The sequence below is a fragment of the Rhinolophus hipposideros genome (genome assembly GCF_964194185.1).
Source record: "Rhinolophus hipposideros genome assembly, chromosome: X".
Classification (NCBI taxonomy): Eukaryota; Metazoa; Chordata; class Mammalia; order Chiroptera; family Rhinolophidae; genus Rhinolophus; species Rhinolophus hipposideros.
This window is the reverse complement of record NC_138046.1, coordinates 20603479-20623868: the sequence shown is the minus strand read 5'-3', so window position 1 is coordinate 20623868 and position 20390 is coordinate 20603479. Positions and strand designations below refer to the sequence as shown.

Sequence of the window (20390 nt, the reverse complement as noted above, 5' to 3'; positions counted from 1 at the left end):
CGACACCCGCCTGCCAGGTGCGAATATTCACACGCCTTAGGGCTGCCGCTCTGCCCCAGCCCTGCCCGCCGCGGCCCCTGCACTCCGCGGCTCTCACCGCCCCGAGGCGGCCGGCACGGAAACCGGTGCGTGGCAGCCGCGCGCCCCCTAGTGCCCCGCCCCTGGGCCCCGCGCCGCAGGCCCGCGTCGGCGCTTGTTGACGCCATTATGGGCGTGTCGGCGCGACCCACGACGTCTCGTCGCGCCATCAATGGCGACTGCGTCAGTCTGAGCGGGCCTCCGTTTTCAAGTCGTTGCCGCGGGACCTGCAGTCGCCTCGACCCGGTGGCGGCGGCGGTGGCAGCGCGCGTGCGCGCTCCCGCCGCGCCCTGGGTCGAGCGGCGGCGCCGAGGCCTGGCGGGGCGAGCCAGGTGGGCGGCGGCGCAGCAGAACAGGGAGCTTCGGTCCGCGCGCGCGCGCGCGCTCGCGTCGGGCGGGCGGGCGGGCGGATCGGGGGGCGGTGCGGCCGCTGTGTGGCCCGACCTCCCGGGGGCTGCTGGGGCGCCACGGGGAGGCGCGCCGGGGGGCGGCAGGGCGCGGGCCGAGAGCTGCAGACCTCATTTTCTCTGTTCTCCTCCAGCCTTATCTTTGCCTCTTAGCTCGCCTGGACCCTGCCCCTGAGCTAAGTCAGCAACATGAGCAGCAACAACTTGGATGGGAAGGACGACTTTGATGAGCAGTTGAGAATGCAAGAATTGTACGGAGACACCAAGGACGGAGACACCCTGAAAGATCTCGGCGGAGAAACCAATTCTATCGGGCAGCAGCCAAGTGACACCCCCTACGAGTGGGACCTGGACAAGAAGGCTTGGTTCCCCAAGGTAGGAGTGTGTTACCACCGGTGCCACTGCAGAGCGGGCCCGCCTCGCGGGGCGCTCCTTGTACGTTTTCTTTGCGAGGTCCTGAGTTAGAGCCCCTCCGGATAGTGACGCTTTTGTTGTTGTTGTGTCTGTTGCAGAACCAATGTGTAAAGGAACACATATCTTTAGGGAGATGTCTTAAATGTAATTTAATTCTAATTTTTTTCTATGCCTTATTAATTTTATGTGTGAAGGTCACAATTGGTTATTACATTGGTGACTGCTTTTTATTGCAAAAAGGAAAAACACCAAGACCAAACTTAGTCGCTGTTACTCTCAGGGAGCCAACATCAGTTATCCTAAGAATTCAGGTGTTTAGCTTGTATACTATGTACAAATGCAGCTTCTTGATTAAAAAAAAAAACACCTAGCTATTTGTATATCTTTACTGATTGAACTTTGTTTGCACCTCTACTTTCTATTAAATTTTGTCCCTAGACACACTGCTTGAGTCAAAAGTTATACACAGATGTTACACTGAGAGGGGGTTCAGCGTCCCTAACCCCTGTGTTGTTCAAGGGTCAACCATATTTCACTTCTGTAGTCGTAGTGTCAGCTAGGGTGTAGATTTGGTTTCTTCAGCCTTTTGAGTACTTTTAACAATAGTCTGATAATAGATTCATTTGCGACTTACCTTTTTATGTTAGGGAGGCTCAGGAATATAACTAGAGGTGCACAGAAAATATGGATGGAGAAGATCTGTGAATATTTATTTAGAGTACTTGGAGAAATCGTTGAGTATTTTATTTCAGCTTGGAAGTAAAATAACTAGTGTTAAACCTGGTTCTGTAAACTTTTCCGTAAAAGTACCCTGTTAATCAAAATCTCATATGGATGGAAAAAAAGGATACCAATAGCACACTAATTGACTTTCAAGCCTATAATAACAGACCCTGTCTCCATTGTGTAATTTGTTACTTTAAAAATTATGTATTTCAACTTCTTTCTTTCCTATTGTGTGTGTGTGTGTGTGTGTGTGTGTCTGTGTGTGTATGTTGCAATCCTTCCAAATTGTTATATTTGCTACAGTTGACCCTTTAACAACATGGGTTTGAACTGCGTGGGTCCATTTATACACAGATTTTTTTCATCTTGTATGCAGGTAACGTAAACTTATGGTATCGATAAATATAGTACCGTACTGTGACTGTATTTTCTCTTATAATTTTCTTAATAACATTTTTTATTCTCTAGGTCCTTTATTGTAAGGATACAGTATATAATCCATACACAAATATGTGTTAATTGACCATGTTATCAGTAAGGCTTCTGGTGAACAGTAGGCTATTAGTAAAGTTTTGGGGAGTCAAAAGTTATACACAGATTTTTGATGGGGTGGGGGGTTCAGCGTCCCTAACCCCTGTGTTGCTCAGGGGTCAGCTGTATTTCACTTCTGTACTGGTAGTGCCAGCTAGGGTGCAGATTTGGTTTCTTCAGCCTTCTGAGGACTTTTAACAATAGTCTGATAATAGGTTCATTTGCGACTTACTTTTTAGTGTCATGGAGGCTCAGACCTCTTCAAACTTTGAGTTTAAATTTTTCCCATTCCTCTGTGTGTCTAACATTGATTGGTATGAAGATATAACTACATTTCTTTCATTGTGCAATCGTGCTTTTTTCTCCAAAAGCCAGGAGGATAGATGTGAGTTGGATTTGTTCTTAATTTATTATGACACTAAATGAGAATGTGAATTAATTCACGATAAACTTAAAACAAGCATTTTGTTTAACTATTGTTGGCCTTATTCTTTATACTCCAAATCAAAGTTCCATTCTGTGTGCTCTTTGCATGCAGATATTTAAATATTTAGTGTACATACACTTTGTGCATCTATATCATTAAAGAAAAAAATGATTCTGTTTTTAGATTACTAGTTGACTATAGTTTTTTGTTCTGTTTTGTTATCTGGTACTTCCTTTGTTATATGTACTTGTAGCCTTAGTCAAGTAGACTGCGGAGAGGTAGTAATTTATAAATGAAACAACTAGAAAATATGCCAATATCATTTAAAATGCCTTGATAGTAGCTCAGACTTTTGTGTTGATAATATAAGTACCCGCGTCTTACTTTTTTGAATCATTGTATGCACACTTTTGTATATAAGGTGACTATTCTTGCATTTACACTTTATTACTACAACTATTACCCACTTCTGTATTAAGTTGTATAACTGCATATGCAGTAATTTCACATAGTGTAAACTTTTTACAGGAGGAAATCATTTTTGAATTTGTGTGTGTTGAATTTCTTGTTCAGATAACTGAAGACTTCATTGCTACATATCAGGCCAATTATGGCTTTTCTAATGATGGTGCGTCTAGTTCTACTGCAAATGTGCAGGATGTCAGTGCTAGGCCTGCAGAGGAACCGCCACAAGGAAAAACCCCTGAACCCACTGAGTCCAAAAAGAGGGGAGAAAAGAGAAAGGCTGACTCAGGCAAGTGGATTTAGCTTGCAAAACATGAGTGTAAAAATTTTTTAAATGTGAGTGTGTGTGTGTGTATAGTTACTTTTTGGAGAATTATAATGGCTTTGAAGGAATCACAGAGATGAGTGTTTTAAATTATTATTTGGGTTCATATATTGGCTCTCACACTAACTTATTGTGGGCATTGGGTTGGCTGTTTCAGTTTTATGCCTTAGTTGCTTGCTTTGCAAAATACAGCTATTGTTGGGGTATTGTCAAAAGTTCTGTTTGTAAGGTTATTTTCTTGTACTTTTTGAGTTTAATTAAATTGAACTCATATCAGTTTTGCTTCAGCTTGGCCCTGTCTAACACAGTAGATTGGAGTTGGAAGCAGTTAAATGCCAAGGCGTAAATTCAGTGCAAGGATGAGTTTTTTTTAAGGTAGAATCGGAATCATAACCAAGATAAACCAGCCCTCTTTTTTCAGAAAGGGCTCTGAAGCTAATTATCTGTTAAAAGATCCAAATACTTTGAAAGCTGCACAGTGGTTTGAGTTAGACTGTCTTGTTCTAAGGGTAAGAAAAAGTTCCTGAAAGTTTTGAGAAACTGCCACATTGTCAAGATTTCATAATGTGACTTTCACCTTTTCTTGCATGTGTTTTATTTATTTATTCATTTTGATTTTTAGGATGGTTTCATGTTGAAGAAGACAGAAATACAAATGTATATGTGTCTGGTATGCATACCTTTTTATACAAATTTAGAGTAGAAAATATTTGATTTTGATATTTTTCATAAAGTAAATTTTAGTTTTCAGTTTCTCTAAAGTCTGTTTTTTATTGTGTCATTCTTTGTTCAACTGTTTACATCAGGGAGGAATATGTTGTTTATTGCAAAACTAAGAAAAATTAAGTATATGTAACTTTGCATGCCATCCTTTTTGTCTGCTTTAGGTAACTTGTGGTAATTTATCCCTCAGATTCATGGATACAAGTCCTAGGCAAAGAATTTTAAATGTATGTTTGAATACATTAAAACACGAAGTTTCCTCAGTTCTATAGATGTGAGATTTTCCCATACATTTAGAAAATCAAAACTGTGCTCACCGAAGTTGTAGCTTTCTAATTAGTAGAATGCTAAGTAACCCTCACCTTTATTTAGATGCTTTTATAAAAGTTTTCATTTTTATTTTTCCTAATGTTACAGGTTTGCCTCCAGACATTACAGTGGATGAATTTATACAGCTCATGTCCAAGTTTGGCATTATTATGAGAGATCCTCATACAGAAGAATTTAAGGTCAAGCTTTACAAAGATAATCAAGGAAATCTTAAAGGAGATGGGCTTTGCTGTTATTTGAAGGTTAGTTATGTTGTCAGATGAGTTTCTCTTATCTCCATTTCTAACTCAGAAACCAGGGCTATGATTTTGTATAGATGATAACTAAGACAGAACTATTCAAAACAGGGCGAGAAGGAAACTGAAACTTCAGACTGTGCCTGTGTGTGTCAAACTGGTAAGGTTATTCACTTGTTTGTCTAAGAAAATACAGTATCAGATCAAAATATTATATAAGTTATATGATCAGAGTGCTTCTTTTGTCTTAAGAGAGTTCTCACTGCAAAGATCTCTTTCAGAGTGTAGGCATATAACCAATTCAGGACACATTTCAAAAATCCACAAAGAAAAGAAAGCGAGTAACATTTTATTTGCCCTTGGAATGAATTAGACCAGAGATAGGCAAACTCAAGCCCACTGCCTTTGTAAAGCTTTTTAGAACACAGCTGTATTCATTCAATTTTGCATTTGTCTGTGGCTGTTTATGTGTTTCAACAACAGAGTTGAGTGGTTGCGGCACAAACTACGTGGCCCACAAAGCCTACAATACTTACTGACTGGCCATCTACAGAAGTTTTCTGACCCCTGAATTAGACCATAAAGGAGATGGTAGCTTATGCTTACTGCTTCAAAATATCTCTTTATTGGGAGAGGAGAGAGTGATAGTAACAGAACTTGCAGAAATTTATATATTCATGGTATAATAATTGCACAGGGAAAGTTCAGTGTGAAAGGTAGTCATCATTTCTGGAACACCTATCATCTTAGGAGCAGGTGCTACCCACTATTGCAGGGTACAGAAGAAGTGGGTACAATGATGACATACACTTAATGTCACAGAACCTGAAGATAATTACAAAGTAAAATCTAAAGTGGTAAAACAGTGGTCCCGACACCAAAGGTGTGTTGTGAGTGTACAGTATTTCAATGAAATCAAGAGGTAGGATTAAGCTGACAGCTTTTGGGGAGATAGGTTTTTGACCTGGTTCTTGAATGTGATGGGAATGGGACATGGACTTGACCCAATTACGTCATTTTCAAATGAAAGGAAATTTGAGCATTTCACAAGTTCTTCAAGGATTATGAAAAATTTGTGAACAGATTCTTAGGGCGTTTCATTGAATTTTAAAAGAAAAAAATGGGGTTTTGAGAAATTTCATGTGTATGATTTATGACCCATAAAAATGTTAAGATTGGCAAAACAGTAAATTGAATTCCAGAAGAACATAGTTAATTGTGCCAGGATCCATATTTGATTGTGCAGCTCTGGGTTCTCTTGTCTTTGTGTTCTCTTCAGGTCCTCAGATTTTTTACTCTGTAAGGACTGACAACTGCCCCCCACCCCCTTGTATAGGACCCAAAATCCACAAATGTATCTAATGTACAAGCTGTCAAATAATCATCTTTTACTTCCCACTGTGTTACAGACCTATATTTTAATTGGTGAACTACTAAATTAAAGGTCAGCTATGTTATTCCCAGTTCCTTGAGTCATCCAGTCTTTTAAGAAGAAATATCTTAGAATTTTAAAACTGGAATGCATCTTAGAAATCACGCAAGTTCATTTGCCTTATTGTATAGTTGAGAAATTGAGATGCCAAGAAGCAAAACTGTTCTAATAATGATATAATTTATTGAGCAACTACCGTATGCCAGTCACTATCCTTTATGTGTACAATTCCATTTAATTTTGTCAAGAACCCTACAGTGAACACATTACTATTCCCATTTTAGGGATGAAGAAGTGGGGGCTCAGGGAGCTTGAATTATGTGACCAAGTCCACATAGCTGGTTGGGAGCAGCTATGTCTCAAACACAGGTTTCCTGAAATGCATTCTAGAGTTCTTTATCCCAAAGTAGGTAGTTATATTTAAATCATTATTGTATACATAGTCATCATTCATCTAAAAGCCTCCTGAAGTTTCATTTCAATGTGTGCTTTACTGACTGTGTCTTGTTTTGTCTTTATAAAGAGGGAATCTGTGGATCTCGCATTAAAACTTTTGGATGAAGATGAAATTAGAGGCTACAAATTACATGTCGAGGTGGCAAAGTTTCAACTGAAGGGGGCGTACGATGCCTCAAAAAAGAAAAAGAAAGGCAAGGACTACAAGAAAAAGCTGTCTCTGCAACAAAAGTTGGTGTTCTTTTTTTTCCTTTTTGAAAGATTTCACATAAATACCCTAGAGTATGCTTTTGGTAATAGCCACCTAGTTTTGTTCCATTAAATATGCCTACAAATTATTTTAAAAGAGTTTCATTAGGTCATTACTGTGTTTTACCGAAAACAAGACCTAGCCGGACAATCAGCTCTAATGCGTCTTTTGGAGCAAAAATTAATACAGGACCCGGTCTTATAGTAAGAACCTTCAGTAATCCATACCATAGATGATTTGGCAGTGGTGGGGTTTCATTTTCTGGGGTGTTCATTTGTACTACAATGGGGGCTTAAATAGATAAGAGCGCTATCTCTTCGGAAAATATTGAACATCAGGTTAAATAAAATGGCTTAGGCTTGTATACCTGAGCCATTAGTTCATTTTCAATGTTGATTGAAATCAGCTACACCAGGAGCTAAATTTTTACATACAGGTTTGTAGTAGGAAGTAGAAATTAGAAATGATAGGGTTTGTCATTGTATTTGCTATGTAGTTGTATATAGTATATACATGTCATCAAGTTTCTATTAATTCATTTGTTTAATATGTGTTTTGAAATATGCTAGTTTTAAGAAATTAGCCAAAACAATAAGTACTTCTATCAGAGTTCTAATAACACTTCTAACTGCTTAAACTATTGATAAAATGATCATAAAAGCGTTTAGTTGTGATGTCCTGTGGTTTGTACAGGAATAGTGAAATAGATACCTACAAATTTTATAAACAGTACCAGTGAAATTTAACATAGTAACAAAGAATTACTAGTTCTACATATGATGCAGTGTGATCAAAAAATACGGTGAATGTTTAAATTTTAAAAAATGATTACAGTAAAAGACATTTCCATTAACCCCCTCAAAATACTCCCCCTCGCTTTGAACACACTTATCCCATTGTTCTTGCCACTTTCTAAAGCAGTTCTGGAAGTCGTCTTTAATTGTGTTGTCGCAGCTGCCTGGATGTCCTGAATCATTTCGACTTTGGGAATGAGCCAGAAGTCGCATGGTGCCAGATTTGGTGAATAAGGTGGATGAGGACACACCATAATGTCTTTATTTGACAGAAATTGCCTTATACCAGAAGCAATGTGTGACACGAAGCATTGTCATGATGGAGGAAAAAGTAAAGACACTCACTCACGAAAGAGGACTTCCAGAACTGTTTCAGAAAGTGGCAAGAATGATGGGATAAGTGTGTTCAAAGTGAGGGGGAGTATTTTGAGGGGGAATTGATGACAGTGTGTCTTTTACTGTAATAAAGCTTTTTTTAACTTAAACATTCACCGTATTTTTCGATCACACCTTATATTCAGGGCACTTTGTCATAATCATAAAATGCCTGAAAACCAATACAATTTGAACATATTGTTTGCCTTCGAAGTATATCATCTTAGATAATTATACATGCTAAATAATTAGCAATTTTTCAGGAATCTCATTGGAATATTTGTAACCAGACAGCAGTTCTGAAAAAAAATATATGTTCTGGGGATTTCAAATACTGGGTCCATCTTTCACCTGCCCATTTTTATTTCAGAAAGTTCTCTGAATGCAACTGTGACTAAAATGTACATTGTTGTTTTGGAATCAAATTATTATCATTATTAAATACTCAGTTAAAGATTATTTCTACATTATGGCATTAGGCAGTTGGATTGGAGACCTGAGAGAAGAGCCGGGCCAGCCCGAATGCGCCACGAGCGAGTCGTCATCATCAAAAATATGTTTCATCCTATGGATTTTGAGGTAGGAGACAATCTTATTACTGATAGAAACATTGATGTGCCTTCTTGCAGGGGAGCCCAAAGCTTGCCTCCCCCCATCTTTCTCATTAGGTTATCAGGATCCTTCAGTAGTCCGTACCATAGGATGATTCAGCAGTGGTAGTGTTGCATTTTCTCGTGTGTCCGATTGTAATGCGATGGGGGCTTAAATGAGATAAGAGAGCTATTTGTTCGGAGATAGAGGCATTACTATTGTAGCCTCTAATTTCACATCCTGTACATTCATATAATCATAAAGGTAGGAAAACGGAGCCAAGAGTCAATTGAAGTTTTCAGATTTTCCCATGTTTAGCCCAGTCTTCTTTTAATTTTGTCCCAGGTAAGACTGTTTCGTACCGATACTGTGGCCCCAAAGGGCAGCTACTTGGTATGGGAAATCATCAAAAATATAATCATTAAAAGATTTCTGGAAAAAAAAAAAAAGATTTCTGGGAGCTGCTTGTGGATTTTGAGTGTAACTTAACAAGTATTGGTTGATTTTGTTGGGGAGGACCAGTTTCACATTTGGAAGTGAAAACTTCATTTAGTACTAAAAGTTTGGTCCCTAGAACTCCTTAGGTTAATGAAATACAGCCCCTGATGTTAAAATAATGGAGTTTGTTTTTCAGGACCTAATTTAACCGTTTAGTGGTTTTTAGGAGGACTTTATAATAATAACGTCCATGTAAAATTCCAGGAACAGGGAATAAAAGCAAACAAAGGAAGAAGAGCTACTGGAGAGGTTTAAGGAATGTTAACTGCCATCAGAGTACCTCGTGTTGCATTCTGCCTCTTATCTCTTATCTTTTGGCGTCGGCCAGTGGATTATTCGTGGAAGAACAATTCTTTATTATCTGCCTGGATTCTGAAATTAATGATAAGTTACACAGAAGAAACAAATGTTCATAATTTAAAATTCCAGGTTTGCAGATGATCTCATTGCAGCCAAAGCCCACTCTTGTTCTTTTTGTGCAATTAAACAGTCAGAATGCCAGTATCACTTTAGCCCCCTTAGAGACAAGGGCCCCCAAATGGTCTGTTGAGTCCATCTGGGCGAATGGCAATATGATGGGGTTTACTTTGCACCTGTGGAATCTGCATATCTTTCGAGGTTGTTGGAAAGATAAAAGTGGTCTGCTTATGATGTTTGATATCTCTTCTGACTAAAATCCTGAAGAATCTTGAAATATAGCAGAGCTGCTCTAGACTTGCAGTGATAATGAAGTATGTTTAAAAAACACCTGTACACATGCGTACTACATGCTTTTTGAAACACTGTACTTGCCAGGTGGGGCTTTAAAAAGAATGCGTAGATGGATCATGGTATCTAGTCTAGGTACAACTCCAGAATTGCCTTCATCACATTTTATCCCCCTGGTACATAATTGTTTTTTTTTATTAGGTGACCTATTAGTGTCTGTGATTTGAGGTCCTTGATTCACATAGTCCATACTCCTAACACTTGAACATGAATATAAATGCAAATTTAATTCAAAGTTTCTGGAACCTCTGCAAGTAGAAGTCTGTTGTGTAATTACATCTGTGTGTTTTTTTTTTTCTGCTTCCTTCCTTGTTCATTGAGACACCTTATTTGAGTCTAGCGATCACCCCGGCCAGACTGAGTTTTTCCTAGCTTGACAAATGTTCTTTCTCCAAAAAGCCACATTTATTCCACCTTGACTCCTAGAAATTCCCTCCAGTGGATATTTTTAAGGATAGAAGTTTCATGATTGTAAATTCTTGATTGTTTCAAAGAAACAACACCCTTATTGGTTTAGTGTAAACTTCACTTTGGAGTTATAGAGCCTTTATATTACCCTGCTTTGTTTCCTTTGTGGCATTTATTATAAAATCTGGAATAATTGGATCTCCTGTACTAGAATGTGAGCTGCATGAGAACCAGAGTTCTGTCTACCTTGTTTGCTGCTCTAGTCCCCATGTTTAGAATTGTGCCTCTCACATAGTCGGCTCTCGATATATGTTTATTAACAGGCCCCCAATATTAATGTGAAGAAAAAGTGAATGGTTGAATGAAACCCCTGTTACTCACAAGGCAGAGTCCTTCCATTCACTTAATGAATAAAACATTTTCTCTTTAACATCTTGACAAGTGAGGGAAAGTTTTCTTTTCAGACACTTGTGCCACCAAGGCTGGGAAGGCAGTAATGGGCTTCAGAATTCACAGGCGGAGAAATTCTTGGTGCTGCCCGTGTCTGCCCACCTGCCTGTTCTGGTGTGGTCTGCCAAGCTTGGTGAGAGCCTGTCAGAGGGACTACAGAGAGTCTTGTTTTTTTTGGTCAGTGTCTCTGTGGGCCTGAACCTCAAAGTGTATCAGTATAGACCTGTCTGATATGGTAGACTAGCCTCGTGGTTGTTTACATTTAAATGAATTAAAATGAAATAAAACTAGAAATTCCATTCTCAGTTGTACTGGCCACATGTGGCTAGTAGCTACTGTATTGGATAATGAGGATATTCGTTTCTGTCACCACTGCCGGACGACACTAGCGTAGACATTATAGAACTTATGGTAGAGGTGAGGTGTTCAACAGGAAAACTTGCCTCATTGGATGTTTTTGGGAATGTTTGATTTGACTGAAGATTCCATGTTAAGTTCAAAAATAGACATCAGCATCGAGCTTTGTAGGGAAAACAAAAACTGAATTCTCGGGTTACCTGAGGTGTCAGAATGAAATCAGATTTTCAGGGGGTAGAATACATTTTTATTCCCAGTAGGTGACCAGGAAGGAAGCAAAATACCTAAAAATACTCTTTGGTATCAGGGTGAACAATGTGAAGGCTGATACTTTTAATGCAACTTCAGAGGGTTTTCAGTATTTAATACAAAGCCTTATTTAAAAATGCATGCCTGGTAAATTGAATACCGAGAGATGAAGAATCAAAACTCAGATGCAAAAGCAGGTTTCTCATTGTGTATACCAGCACTATCCAGTATAAATATGATGTGAGCTACATGTTTCATTTAAATTTTTCTAGTAGCTGCAATAAAATATAACAAAGAGGGGAAGTTTTAATAATGAATTTTATTTAACTTAAGACATCCAAAATAATATAATTTCCACATTACTAAAAACATTATTGAGCTGTGTTATATTGTTTTTCCCCCCCTTTGGTACTAAATCTTTAAAATGCAGTGTTCATTTCACACTTGCATCACACCTCAATTAGCCACATTTCAAGTGCTCAGTAGCCACGTGTGGTTAGTGGCCATCGTCTTGGACAGTAAGTTTAAATTAGAAAGGAATGAGAAATGTGATTTGTTTCTCCTTAGGTAAATAAAACACCACCCTGGAAAATTGTGAGCACTGACTATAGAAGGTTTCAATGCATCAGTCTTGATTTTAGTCTTGGGTCTATTGCTTCCAAAATGTTGTCTTTAGAACATTTCCATGCTTAGCTATGTTAAAGAGTTTTCCTAGAGGAGGGGATTGTTTTCTTTTAAGCTTCATGCTATCATAAAGCAGTAAAGATACATTAATTATTTTCAAACTGGTATAAAGAAAAATGGAGGTCTGGGAAGACTCGCTAAAATTTGATATCCTCGTAGGAAAAGCACTGAGCCTTTGATATAGAAATAAAAAAGGTGCTCCCCTCCCCCCACTGTGGACTCACAACTTAAAATTTGTTAAATATTTGGAAACAATTTTTGTTTGTTTTTAATATAACCCTGATTTCTCTTGGTGAATAAAATAGAAGAATTAGGAACTTGAAAAAGCTTTTATTGACTTTTCACTATGTGTAAAAAAGACTGCTGTGTGCTGTGAGAAGAATTAGGAACTTGAAAAAGCTTTTATTGACTTTTCACTATGTGTAAAAAAGACTGCTGTGTGCTGTGAGGCATACGAAACTCATTCAAACAAGATTGCTACCTTCAGAAAGCACATAATCTGATAGAAGCTGATCACACACACATCCTGGAAAGCCACACTATGTGACTTTACCAATTGACTTTTATGCTCCATTCCCCATTCCTCTCAGGTCTAATAATTATATATAAAACAAATTGGCATCCTCTCCAAAATTAGAATTTTAAGTGGGAGAAATCCAGAGTCTTGCCAGCTGTAGTTTTATTTTTAATATTTTTAAATATTTTTTTTTATTTTTCAATTACAGTTGACATAGAATATTATATTAGTTTCAGGTATCCAACATAGTGATTAGAAATTTATATAACTTATAAAGTGATCACCCTGATAAATCTAGTACCTATCTGACACCACACATAGTTATTACAATGTTACTGACTATATTCCCTATGCTATACTTTTCATCCCACGACTTTTTGTTTTTGTTTTTTATTAAATTTATTGGGGTGACATTGGTTAATAAAATTACATAGATTTCAAGTATGCAATTATATAATACATCATCTGTTGTCAGCTGTAGTTTTAGAAGCCTTGGATTTATAGGATACTTTTTATTTTAAACTTAATTTTAGTAAATGCCTACCAGTTTATTTTTGCTTTTTGAGAGAACTTCACAATGGAAAAGCCACCTTTTGTATTTTTTTTTCTTTTTTGCCGTTCCTCTTTAGTTGGTGAGGAAGATAAAAACCTGTGAGATAGATGAATTTTATGTTTCCTAAAAAAAGTGTAAGTCTATTTCAATAGAAATTCATAGATAGGATACCCTTGTTTTTGCATGTAGTTGCAATTCAAGTTGATACTGTAACTTTATGAGCCTTTTTATGCAATGGAACTTGGAGAAAGATTTGTTAATTCCCACAGGAAATATTAAATCCTTTGGGTTTTAGGGCATGGAGGAGGAGTCCACGTGACCTCAAGCGGCAGTGCTTGAGTGTTCTAATAGACTTCGTTACAGGAAAGCACCAGCTAAGAACATGCTTTATTGTGTGTTTTAACAGCTGATTTGTTTAGTTCTTTTGCAGTGTGGTAGGCAACCAGATAAACGGGTTTACCCTGTGAGTTAAAATAGAATCTTGGAAGCACAAAGAACAATCTTAGAACACTCCATCAATGAAAGGGCTATATCTCTCCCCATTACATTTCTTAAGTAGGAATCTATGCAAAACCCAAAGCAAAGGGCTCTCATTCTCACAGTCCTCGTGGCCGGGCAACACATAGGAATTAGCAGTCTCTGGCTTAATATGTGCCACAGGGCTTCTCCTGCCCATACGGCTGCGTTATTTGGGATTTCCAGTCCCGCTTCCCTTCCCACTCCTTTGCCATGGCACACTCCTACTGCTGCTCTTCCTACTTGTCCATTTCCCCATCTTTTTTTTTTTTGTAGGACAGGACAAATCTTTTGTTAGAAGACTTTCAGTTAATATTTAACCCTGAGTATGTACAAATTTTAAAACAAATTAACAAAAATGAAATACCTAAATGTAGAAAAATGGTACAGCATAGAGAATATAGTCAATACAACTATGTACTGTGCTGCCAGGTACTCCAATTTTATTTATATATATATACACACACACATATATATGTATATATATACTTACAAGAAGCGGAGTACAGCATTAGGAATAGAGACAGTGGAAATGTAATGGCTGTGTGCAATATCAGCGGGGTGGTGAATGTGGGGAGGGAGGTTGTCACTGTGTGAGGGATATAAATGATAAATGTCTAACTATTGCATTGTTTAGTGTACCTGAAACTATTAAAAAAAAGTTTTAAAAAATTTATAATTCTGCTACATTTCCTCCATCTTAAAAGCAGGGCACACCAGTAGTACCAACAGCAGCTGTGGAAGTTTAACCTTATTTGATTTTCATTTTTTTTTTTAATTTTATAGACTAAAGACAGACATAACTAACTTTAAGTAAAACCTTTTTTACTTGTTGGATGGTCAAAGCAAGAAATTTGATTCTCAGGCTTTTCCTTAAAGAAAGAGGCAAACCCATTTGAATCATGCCTATTTTTGCAGGATGATCCATTGGTGCTGAATGAGATCAGAGAAGACCTTCGAGTGGAGTGTTCAAAGTTTGGACAAATTCGGAAGCTCCTTCTCTTTGATGTAAGTTCGTGGCTTGGACACATGATTTCTGAAGCAGTCTTCCAGTTAAAAGTTACTACCAGATGTCAGTATGCCCCAAGTTTTAGATTAATGTTTTTATATAGTAGGTCTGCTATGTAGTGGTAGTCATCTGTTAGCAACAATTAGACGAACATGGATTGATTGTAAATCAAGGCTTTGATAGACTTGGTACACCATGATTATTTCCCTTTATCATCACTCTAGATCATATGATCAGGTAAAGAAAATACAAGAAAAACCATATGGTTCCCTGAGACCATGAGACCATATGGTTCCCTGTTTGCCCACATTTCCCCCCTTGAATGATTCTCCTCCATATTTGGAGAACAATCAAGAAAAGCATTCCACTGTATGTTCCCCTCCTGACTCCTTTTCTACTTCCAAAATTGACACATAATAATAATGAAAAGAGTTGTTTATTGACTGCATGCTACAAGCTACTTTGCATGTTGTCTCACTTAATCCTCACAATTCTTAGAGGTAGGTGCTTTACCCATTTTACAAATGAGGAAGCTGAAAGTTTAGAGATTGAGCACCTTGCCCAAGGTCCCTCAGCTGCTAAGTGGCAGAACCAGGATTGAATCCCAGAGCTGTTCGACTTTACAGTCCACATTTAACAACTCTACTGCCTTGCCTCTCCTGAACAGTGTTGTCAGCACACAAACATTTCCAAGGACATCATGCCTGGCTCTTTCTAGAAAAGATTAAGCCAAAGAAAAAGCAACTTGTGTATTACTGGCTGTGGTGAAAGGGAACAAGGGCTTCATACATAGAATCGTTTAGCTCAAATTATCAGAAAGAACACTATTTAGCTTCTTTGTCAAACGTGTGTGATTTATTCTGAATTTTCTCATTTATCCATTCTTTTTCTCCCTTGTCTTTCTAGAGACACCCAGATGGTGTGGCCTCTGTGTCCTTCCGGGACCCAGAGGAAGCTGACTATTGTATTCAGACCCTTGATGGACGATGGTTTGGTGGCCGTCAGATCACTGCCGAAGTGTGGGATGGGACGACAGATTATCAGGTAAATTCTGCAACTGTCAAGGGCACATGAATTGTTTTATTACCAACAAGTACTAATCTAGCAGTCCTTCAGATAAGTTTTGGATTTGGTTTAATCTGTGTAATGATAATAGCACTTTTAAATAATACTTTGCATTCAGAGCATAGAAAGAAAAAATGTTTCAACCTTTCAGCTTAGAAGTCTGAAATGTAAGGCTTGCTCAGAATAGTGATAAGAAAAGAACACATTATGGGGTGGCTGGTTAGCTCAGTTGGTTAGCGTGTGGTGCTGGAAGCACCAAGGTTGCCAGTTCAATACCCACATGGGCCACTGTGAGCTGTGCCCTCCTTTAAAAAGAAAAGAAAACACATTACATCAAAATATTTCTCTTTCTTTCTGTGTTATAAAGTACAGATGGAGTTCAAATATTAACTTTTTAGTTGATTGGACATTTCTGCAGTACTGCAGTGTTGGGCATTTATTTAAATGATGTTACAGTCAACTCTAATAATTCAAGATGTAAAGTTTTGAAAACTGAAGATCGAGAATTGCTTTACTTTCCTAAGTGGTGCCTTATAAACTCAGGGTATTTTTGTCAATATTAGAAATGCTGAAAGGCATTGTTACTTCTTTTTTGTCCACAACTTACTTTAATGGCAGTTTCCATTTATGTGCAGGTGGAGGAGACCACAAGAGAAAGGGAGGAAAGGCTGAAAGGATGGGAGACTTTCCTCAATACTCCCGAGGCCAATAAAGGTCTTCGACGTTCAGATTCCATCTGTGCTTCAGAAAGGCCAGGGCCTTCTAGAGTAAGGCATTTTTCAGAGCACCCTAGCACATCTAAAATGAGTGCTCAAGAAGCCGCAGCTGAAATGGCATTTGAAGAACCTATAGATGAGAAGAAGTTTGAAAAAACAGAAGATGGGGGAGAATTTGAAGAAGATGCTTCTGACAAAGACGCTGAAGAAAGTGGCCCTGAAAGAGATGCTGAAGAAGGCTGCCTTGAAAGAAAGCCCGAGGAAGGCTGCCCCAAAAGAGAGCGTGAAGAAGACTACCCTGAAAGAGAGTCTGGAGAAGCCAGTCCCGAAAAGGTGTTTGAAGAGGGTAGTCCTGAAAAAGAGTCCAAAGAGAATAGCCCCGAAAGAGAATCCAAAAAGAAGAAACTCAGAAGTGATTGTGAAGAGAATGGCCTGGAAAAGGAGTCTGAAGAAGATGGCCCTGACAGGGAGTCTGAAGAGGACAGCCCCCAAAAGGAGTCTGAAGAAGACAACTGGGAAAGAGAATCGGAAGCCTGCTCTGAAAGGCAGTTTAAAGACGGCTCCGAAAAAGAATTTGAAGAAAATGGCCTCCAAAAAGAATTTGATGAGGATGGCTCTGACAAGGAGTTTAATGAAAACGTTTTTGGAAAAGAGGTAGAAGAAAATTACTCTGAAAAATCAGAATTTGAAGATGATAGCTCTGATAAAGTGTTTGAGGAGGAAGGCTCTGAGAGAGAGTTTGATGAAGAGTCAGATGAAAAGGAAGGAGAGGAAGATGCATATGAAAAAGTTTTTGATGATGAGTCTGATGAAAAAGAGGATGAAGGAGATGCAGATGAAAAGGGGCTTGAAGATGGCGATGAAAAGGAGGAAGAAGAAGATGCAGATGAAAAGATGTTTGAAGATTCAGACGAAGAAGTAGATGGAAAGGAGGATGAAGATATAGATGAAAAGATGTTCGAAGATGATGATTCCAACGAGAAATTGTTCGATGAGGATTCCAGCGAGAAGTTGTTTGATGATTCTGACGAAAGAGGGACTGTGGGTAGTTTGGGGAATGTTCAGGAAGAAGGGCCCCTGTCCACTGGCAGCAGCTTTGTCCTCAGTAGTGATGATGATGATGATGATGATGATGATGATGATGATATTTAATCCCTTAAACTTGGCTTTTGAGGGCAATTCCTCCATCTACATTTTGCCTCCAGGGTAATTACTAGTAGTGTAACATGAACACGTGCATAGTGGTAGAATGCCATCAGATTAATGCATTGCTGTTTTCATTGTCACCTGTACTTACTGGTTTTAAATCTAAAATTGGCTGTCCAGTTAAAACTTCATAGTGTAATGCAAACAAACTGGATATTCATCCTTTGTTAGATTTGTTCAGTGCATGCAGAATAACATTTTCAAGTATTCTGGTCGAAATTTATGATATTCAACAATAAAACTAAGTTGTTAATATGCAGAAACAAATTGGACTTGAGTTAAATTGCATTTTAAATTCTTGCTATTGCTTTATTCATACCTAAGTTCAGTTTTTTAAGGATTTGAAAAATCCCGTAGTAGCCTTCTTGCTTCCAGCTTATGTTACGACTTAGGTCCCCATTTCCTCTCTCTAAAACAGAACATGTTACTAAACTTGTAAATAGCACCTTGGAGTTTTTCCTTGCCCAGTTCTTGCGAGTAATTTGTTTTTCTTTTCTACCTTCTTTCCATGAAAATTGACTATTAGATGTGCAAGAGTGAACGTCCCGAACTGCTTCCATTATTGAAAAATATAGATATTAGAATTCTGCGTACTGTTTGGGCCCGTCTAGAAGTTGATTAGCGCTGTGGGACCTCTCCCCAGATAAGTGCGCACACTACACAACTTTTTGTATACAGTTTTGGGAGGTTCATGGATCCCCTGGAGTTTAAGAATGTCTTTTATCGTTAATACTTTCAGTTTTGTGTTTTTCCTAGAATCCTTGTGCCTAGTACTGTGCTAAATTGTATAGTTCCAATAAAATTTTGGGTCTTTCTTGCTTGTGCTTTCCAAATTCAATAATGATTGACTTCTGATGTAGCTTTAAGAAGTTACTCTCATAAATTAGAAGCATTGAAATAAACTGCATTGATGCTTTTTCATTATACTGTCTGTAAGTGTAATCATTACCCTCTTTAGACAGAAAAGAGTTCTTGTACTTCAAGCCAGCTTTCTGAGAGTTTTTTAGTTGATGTCTGGAATTCTTAAAATCTGGATTTTCACCAGAATAAATCAGTGAAAGAGGCGAAGAAAGTTAAATAGAAAAATTGCAACCAAAATAGGGTTCTTTTTAAAGATAAGTCAGAAGCACCTACACATTGAATTTATTTGAAAATTGATTTTCTAAATGAAGGGAAAACAAAGCTTTATCTTCTGTATACAATGGTTGGGACGCTTAACTACAACTTTTAAATGAGCTCTAAGACTATTAGAAGGGGGCTGTTTTCATTCTGACTTATTTTCCCTTCTCATTAATTTGGTTGATATCAAATACTCATTCTTTTCTTACAAACATCCTGGAAGTGAAAGTCACAAACAGCTATAAATTAGTAAATAATTTGTGAGGTGCGATGGATAAAAAAGAGTCATGAATTTTACTAACAATTGTCACCCCAATAAACTTTAACTTTTTAAATTAAAAATCATGAAGCACACACAGTCACCTGTTTTCTAAGTAATGAGGTTTTATTGGTCCTGAAAAAAGTATATTGTGAGGCAGAAATACATCCTGTTATCAAAAGAAAAGAAAAATACAAGGTGGATTTTAAGCACAGCGATGCTCAACAATTACCTGGCATTTTCTAAATGGAAGGCTCCTTTAAGATTATATAGTTTATACATCAAATAATGTTTTCAACCCTGAATGCATGAACCAGAAGTGGCTTCAGGGAGTCTACAAGTACCTTGTATAGGAACAAACTTGAAACTTTGTTAGAAAAAAATAGTACTTGTCTTGCCAATATTAATGATATTTTTTAAACTTACTGCTTTCTACAAAAGAAAGGGACAAGGCAAAATTAGAGTAATTCGTTCCAAGGATCTCTGTTTTCCTTCTCAATTATAGCTCTGAGCTCTTTCTGAATCCCTGAGTGGCCAAATCTGGGCCACTACCTCTTCCTTTTTGGAGTGGAATCTGTTTTCCTGATGTAAATTATCTAGTGATTCTGAGACTTGAAAATAAAGGTAGGAGCTAGCTAATTTTCTGAATACCCCTTTCTCAACATGAATCTTAAATTTTTTAAAGTGAACCAAACATTTCAGTGTTAATGCCGAGAAGTGCTCTTAATTAGTTTGAATAAAATCATGGCTTGGAGAACAGTTAGAAAGCTTATAAATTTGCCCTTTCAGTATCTGTCAATATTCTTATAGCTTGTTTTTTCCTTATTGGGCCTCTCAGATACAAGCCATGTCATTTTTTAAAAGACAGTCACTTCATTTAAAATCAATTTGCTCAAATTTTGCCTCTTACCACACCTCATTTACAGGACCTGCTTTGTTGACATCTCTATGTAAAATACTTAATAAAAGAAAAATGTTAATGGGTGAAAAAGGTGAAGGGATTAAGACTTACAAATTGCCAGTTATAAAAACAGTCACCGGAATGTAAAGTACAGCATAGGGAATATAATCAATTGTGTTGTAATAATTATGTATGCTGTCAGATTGGTACTAGACTTATCAGGGGGATCATTTTGTAAGGTATATAAATGTCTAATCACTATGTTGTACACCTGAAACTAATACAATATTGTAATGTCATCTGTAATTGAGAAATTTAAAAAAATAAAAAAAATTAAAAAATGTTAAAATGTTTCCTTTCTAAAATCACAAATTGATACTGCAAATAGCCTAAATTTATCACGGATCAATTGCTTGAAAAAAATACTTCGTATTTAAATTTTATTTTTAGGTGTTCAGAGCCCTACAGATAAGTTGTACTTTTCATTTGGAACCAAGAGGATTCTGATGTTACGATATATCAGAAGCATTAGTCTCAAATAGAAAGCAGGTGGCT

At 37.7% G+C, this 20390-nt stretch overlaps 1 protein-coding gene across 2 annotated transcripts; it reads left to right on the top strand.

Annotated features, from left to right (window-relative positions):
- The first annotated feature begins 209 nt into the window (after window positions 1-209).
- Window positions 210-20152, top strand: HTATSF1 (HIV-1 Tat specific factor 1). 2 transcript variants are annotated; one of them, XM_081044100.1, is made up of 10 exons: window positions 210-410; window positions 620-860; window positions 3157-3337; window positions 3996-4043; window positions 4514-4668; window positions 6618-6781; window positions 8449-8548; window positions 14479-14568; window positions 15476-15613; window positions 16270-20152. In XM_081044100.1, the coding sequence occupies exons 2-10, from the start codon at window positions 675-677 to the stop codon at window positions 17500-17502; spliced, it is 2295 nt and encodes a 764-aa protein (XP_080900226.1). In that variant the 5' UTR covers window positions 210-410; window positions 620-674; the 3' UTR covers window positions 17503-20152. The 2 variants fall into 2 exon arrangements, with proteins under 2 accessions (XP_080900226.1, XP_080900227.1); XM_081044101.1 differs by lacking the exon at window positions 210-410 and having other exon boundaries at window positions 466-860.
- The last annotated feature ends 238 nt before the right edge of the window (window positions 20153-20390 follow it).

What these genes read in the sequence shown, in the direction of transcription:
- HTATSF1 (XM_081044100.1), top strand. Translation starts at nt 675, where the DNA reads ATGAGCAGCAACAACTTGGATGGGAAGGACGACTTTGATGAGCAGTTG. An exon ending in AAAGAGAAAGGCTGACTCAG is followed by an intron (nt 3,338 to 3,995) that starts GCAAGTGGATTT and finishes TTTGATTTTTAG; the next exon opens with GATGGTTTCATGTTGAAGAA. An exon ending in AAGCTGTCTCTGCAACAAAA is followed by an intron (nt 6,782 to 8,448) that starts GTTGGTGTTCTT and finishes TTATGGCATTAG; the next exon opens with GCAGTTGGATTGGAGACCTG.